We start from the raw sequence: 5,422 nt of genomic DNA, 5'->3' as shown, positions 1-5,422 counted from the left end.
GTTTGATTGAAGTGGCTTTGTCATGCAAATGTCAGCGGCGTGATCGATGATCGCGGTGCGCTGACAAACTTCTGGAGGTCCCCATCACCATTGGCGCCGTGACGGCTCACGTGACCAGCAGCTGAGGTAAAAAAAAAGTGTTATAGGGAATCCCAGGGTGACTTCTCCAGGAGGTGAGCGCTTCTTTTTTTCTCTTCCACATGACATACCGAGAGGTTGCAGGGTAGGAGGAATCCCCCGAAACGCAGGTTGATCCTTCGTCATCAATTTGCGCATGGAGAATTCCAGAATGAACTCTTTCTTAGAGTACTCAATTTGTAGCCGTGGACCGAACGCCTACTCACCCAAGTCCGGATACCACCACATGGACCAAGGCTTCCAGGCCCCTTTTCACTCGGGCTCCGGCACAACAAGTGATAACGGTGATGGACGGCTTTACGTGGCGGGCAGCGCCCAGGCAGTGGTGGCCCAACATCAGCACCAGAGCAGTAGCTACGCGCATCATCATCAGCCCCAGTCGCATCATGCCAACATGGTCCTTCCATATGGCAGTACAGGGACTGCGGGATATGGGACGGAAGCGTGCGCAAACCCGGACTATGGACACCCACAATACTTTATCAACGAGCAGGACGGGATGTACTATCAATCAACGGGCCTTTCCGCCTCCAATGTAGGCCCCAACTACGGCTCCCTGGCAGGGGCATACTGCGGGGCGCAGGGGGCTGTCCCCGCGGCACAGTACCAGCACCACGGCTGCGAGGGCCAGGACCACCAGCGGGGTTATTTACAGAGCACCTATGTTGACATTTCGGCCTCTCAGGAGAGGGAGAAGGACGCAGAGCAAACACCACAAGGAAAGACTTTCGACTGGATGAAAGTCAAGAGGAACCCCCCTAAAACAGGTGAGATGGGAGAGTCCAAAGAAAAGTCACACTGACCCATGCATGAAATCGAAACGTTCTTGTCAGATAAGGTAATTCAAAGTTCATTACAAGTCCACCAGGTGACCCACCGCTCAGGTAGGCTAATGGATGTGGTATGCAAATGCATATGCACTCGCACTCTCCAGCCCCATAAGGGACATGACTGAGGACTGAGGATAGTGTTGCCTCACTCCACTATCTCTGATACACAACATATGGGGATTTCTCAGCACCATTCCGAGTCATAGCGGTATCTCTGACCAGACATGCCTCGAGTAGATTTGCTTGATGTGTTATTTTCTCTCCGTCTACTCAGCCTTTGCACTAATGCATCGAGCAGACGTGCTTTCTTACGCCCTAGGAAGTGACCCAACTCTGTTATCTTTAACTTGTCCCAGTTCTCGTTTCAGTTGGCCTCCATTGTATTCCCCAGGCTTTCCTTCCTCGCCATGCTTGGCCCGTCTGAATTGAGTGCACCGACCCACGTTTTAATCTCACGTAGTAGGCCTACTACCGTCGACAAAGATCGTAAAATATTACGGTCGGAATATGAAATTACACGTATCATATGCGTTTATATCTCCCCCAACGTGGGGCAGCTTTATTTCTTTATTCAGGAGTGAGTAATGGGAAAAGAAGTAGGAGGTTGAGTCTGTGAATTTACCTATATACAGTAGTCAACAGTTTGGGACTTGAAATGGTTGGGTGCGTAATTGATGATCCCTTTAGTATGACATTATCCAATCTTCATTCCAAGTAAATATTTTAATCATTAAGAATGATTTATGCGGTATTGGTGTTCAATCACACCTTTTTTCTTTTCTTTAGGAGCTTTAAAATGTAACGATGGATTGGTGAATTTAAATTAATATGACTTCGAATATGGGACAATTTTCATATTTTACAAATACAATTTACATATTTTAGGCGTACAATCTATTCCAGATTCTAATGCGTTTCTCCCCTCTGTATTTCTCTCTCTTTTTTCACAGCTAAAGTGGCTGACTATGGAATGGGACCCCAGAACACCATCCGCACCAACTTTACAACCAAGCAGCTGACCGAGCTCGAAAAGGAGTTCCACTTCAGCAAGTACTTGACGCGGGCCAGGCGCGTGGAAATCGCCGCCACACTCGAGCTCAACGAAACGCAGGTGAAAATCTGGTTCCAGAACCGCAGAATGAAACAGAAGAAGCGCGAGAAAGAGGGCCTGGCCTCAGCCTCGAGCACGGGTTCCTCCAAGGACCTGGAAGACAACTCGGACCATTCCAGCTCCATATCTCCTGGCGCGTCTCCCAGTTCGGAGACCTAATGGACCAAATAAACTGCAACTTGCAGGCACTGAACTTCAAAGTGATGAACTCGAATGGGAAGAACAAGTGAATTGATTGATAATAAGTCAAAACATTCCTATCCATGCTTGAATAGACTATTCCACTCGTTATGCAACACGTCTGTAAGAGGAGTTTGTTTTGTAATTGATTTAAACTCAAATAATGACTTCGTACACTTCGAGGGAGAACCTACACTTCGAGGGAGAAAAAACGAGGTGACAAAAACACAACTGTGGCTGATGTGCGCAACATCTTTCTAGACTAGACGTTTCTTTCCACCCAACAAAATCTGTTTGGATGTACAGGGTCGTAAATCTTCATACCCACGACGATTGGAGTGATGCACTTTTGCATGTTTACAAATCTCAAAGCGAGCCTTATAATAATGTTTTATACAGGGAGCCTCTTGGCAAAACATAGTATTGTTGAATTTATTTCTATTTTGTAGTGTTTAAAAAAAATGTATTTCTTCTTATTTGTATAGAGGTTTTGACATGAAACAACTTTACCGTCAGTAAGTTAGGTAGAAAGGGTTCATGTGTTACTGACTCTTTGCACTATAGAATTACAGGGTATTACTTTACACGGGAAGTTGTGTGTGTGATTTGTCGGATGTTCTTTAATTGAAATATACAGTGAAATTACTAATTTAAACACGAGCGGGTGGATTACCCAATGCTATTCACTCTAGTAATGTCAACACATGTCTGTATAGCCTATTGTTATTGTCTAAATAGTAGACGTGAACTAAACCTATACAGGGAATGGTTCACGCAAGATGACGTTATCCAAAATGACGAATGATGATTAGAGGGAGTATTTATATTATTAAATGGCCAGAGGATAGAAAACGTTTACCATGTCATACAACTAAAAGGAAAGTTTATTGCAACTTTTAAAACCTGCCTGAGTGAAACCAACTCGACAATTTACTTTTGAATTGGGCCTTTTTTGGATTAATAGGCTGTCAAACGTTTTGATAATAGGCTAGTATCTTGCGAAAAACAGGGTATTCTGAAGTTAGTTTTATTTACTACGGTTAGGCCTACATTTCTATTTCAAGGCAATAGTAGTGCATTGTATTATTTGTATGTGCAGATCGACTGAGTTGTATTAGTTAATGTCTGTTTTACATGTTTTTGGAAAGGATCTCAATCAATGCTGGTTCATCTCTGTCTACCTCAAATAAAAATAAGATATTGCAGATTTTGTTGTTAGTTTTATTATAATTTATGGTAGTTAACGTGCATTTATAATTTTTCTTAATGAATATATTGATTGTAAAAAATAAAAAAACAATTCCATGAGGCCTATGCAAATACGCAGCATGAACCAGGGCATAGAGTAGTCTATAGCCTATTTGTTGCCATGGGCGATTCCTTTTGAATGAGTTTTGTCCCAAAATATGTGATAGCTAGTACATCACACAAGTGACACAGGTAAACGTATTTCAATGGTATTACTGCGTACAGTAAGCCTACCCTTGGTTTGACCCCCGTGGAATTTACGAAACTAGCCCGATAGTGTTGCCCTCCACGCTGCATGGGGTGGGGAATGTTGCGGTGCATTCCAGGTGGCTCGCGCTGACCTTTTTACCTATGGACGCCTCTGGAATATCTAAACATGTAAACATACTCTCCCCTCCTCAAGTCGCTCTCCACCTCACACTCTCCGTATAGGCTCAAAACAAACATTCTCTGAAACACAACCTTGAAGGTTTGGAGAGGTAAACTCACGAGAAAAATAAAACGCATTCTTTAGCGAGCGGTATTGTTTGTCCATGTTCAGGCCTATCAAGGTCTCATCAACAGCTATGACAATGCTGTCCCCATGCATGACCCTATAGCAGGTGAAGACTAAACAGAGTACAACTGGGAATAAAATAGTCATATACAGGCGTAGACGGCCAACCTAGATGTACGTACAACGCCATTAGCCCACCGCAACACTGTTCACTAAACAATCTTCTGATAATAAGCCAGGTGTATGATAATTAGGCCTACATAGAACACAATAGATGCTATTTCAATTATTAGTACCATGTAGGTATATCACAATATTGTGTTAATACAGAGCACTATATTTGTAATAAAAACAAAACGTTCAAAAGTTGTATTAGTTACAATGTTTGGCTATTTTAAACACTGAGCTTTGATTAGCAGGTACATTTACATAGGAATGTGTGTGTCAAGCTCAATCATCAGCTCGTCTCTGCCACTGGGGTTTGGTGAAAGGCTGCGCACACACACACACACACACACACACACACACACACACACACACACACACACACACACACACACACACACACACACACACACACACACACACACACACACACACACGTAGCCCTAAAACGAACCGCTGCTTCCACTTCACCTATTAAACAATGACTTATCAACTGATAAAAGACTTACACCTATATCTGCTGATGGTGGGGGGTTTATTTGACAGTTGCTGAGCTTCTTTCATGGTTGACAACTATAATACTCAACAGCATGGTTCTTTCTGGACATAGTGTATTTATATTATTTCTTAATCAATGACATTAGTATACTAGTTATTCCGCAAAATAGGTGACGTAGGAGTTTTTATAGACAACGCAACAACTATTGCTTTTAATGTACGCTTTTAGAGAGGCCAAAAACGTTGTTATAGTGTGAAGAGTAAGATCACAATAACTTCCATTAAAGGACAGACTCCATTGTAATGTAAACATTATAATGCAACATAAAATCGTGCATGATAGTACTGTGGATCCACACAGTGGCAATGACGTGCCCTTGTGACCATCTGGGGTGCAGTTGGTGTTAGTTTCAAACCTGCTGTTTGGGCGTTTGGCCTGTGCCCCCCCCCCCCCTCTGCACTCCCTCTGCAGTGCTTTGATCCTGCCGCTGATCCCCGCAGCGGCGTGCAACGTCGTCACAGAATGACGAAGACGCTATAGGCCTACTATGGTATACCGAGTTGTCCAAACAGGCCGTTGTATAGGCCGTGGGTCTCCAACAGGTAGCTCGCAGCCCACCTATGAGTAACTCACCAAACAATTCTGAAAGTACATGCAATTTTCACGTGTTTCACCACAAACTGTCATAAGCAAATCTCACAAGTATCAGACACCGCAAGCTCCCAGCTATTATCTAATCAACATTGACATTATCC

At 43.5% G+C, this 5,422-nt stretch overlaps 1 protein-coding gene across 1 annotated transcript; it reads left to right on the top strand.

The window, feature by feature from the left end:
• The first annotated feature begins 241 nt into the window (after positions 1 to 241).
• Positions 242 to 3,401, top strand: LOC129869375 (homeobox protein Hox-B1-like). Its single transcript, XM_055943732.1, has 2 exons — positions 242 to 905; positions 1,919 to 3,401. Exons 1-2 carry the CDS (start codon positions 275 to 277, stop codon positions 2,236 to 2,238), a joined length of 951 nt encoding a protein of 316 aa, XP_055799707.1. The 5' UTR covers positions 242 to 274; the 3' UTR covers positions 2,239 to 3,401.
• The last annotated feature ends 2,021 nt before the right edge of the window (positions 3,402 to 5,422 follow it).

This window comes from Salvelinus fontinalis, chromosome 2 (genome assembly GCF_029448725.1).
Source record: "Salvelinus fontinalis isolate EN_2023a chromosome 2, ASM2944872v1, whole genome shotgun sequence".
Classification (NCBI taxonomy): Eukaryota; Metazoa; Chordata; class Actinopteri; order Salmoniformes; family Salmonidae; genus Salvelinus; species Salvelinus fontinalis.
The sequence above is the reverse complement of the archived record's forward strand: the minus strand, read 5'-3'. Positions and strand labels throughout refer to the sequence as shown.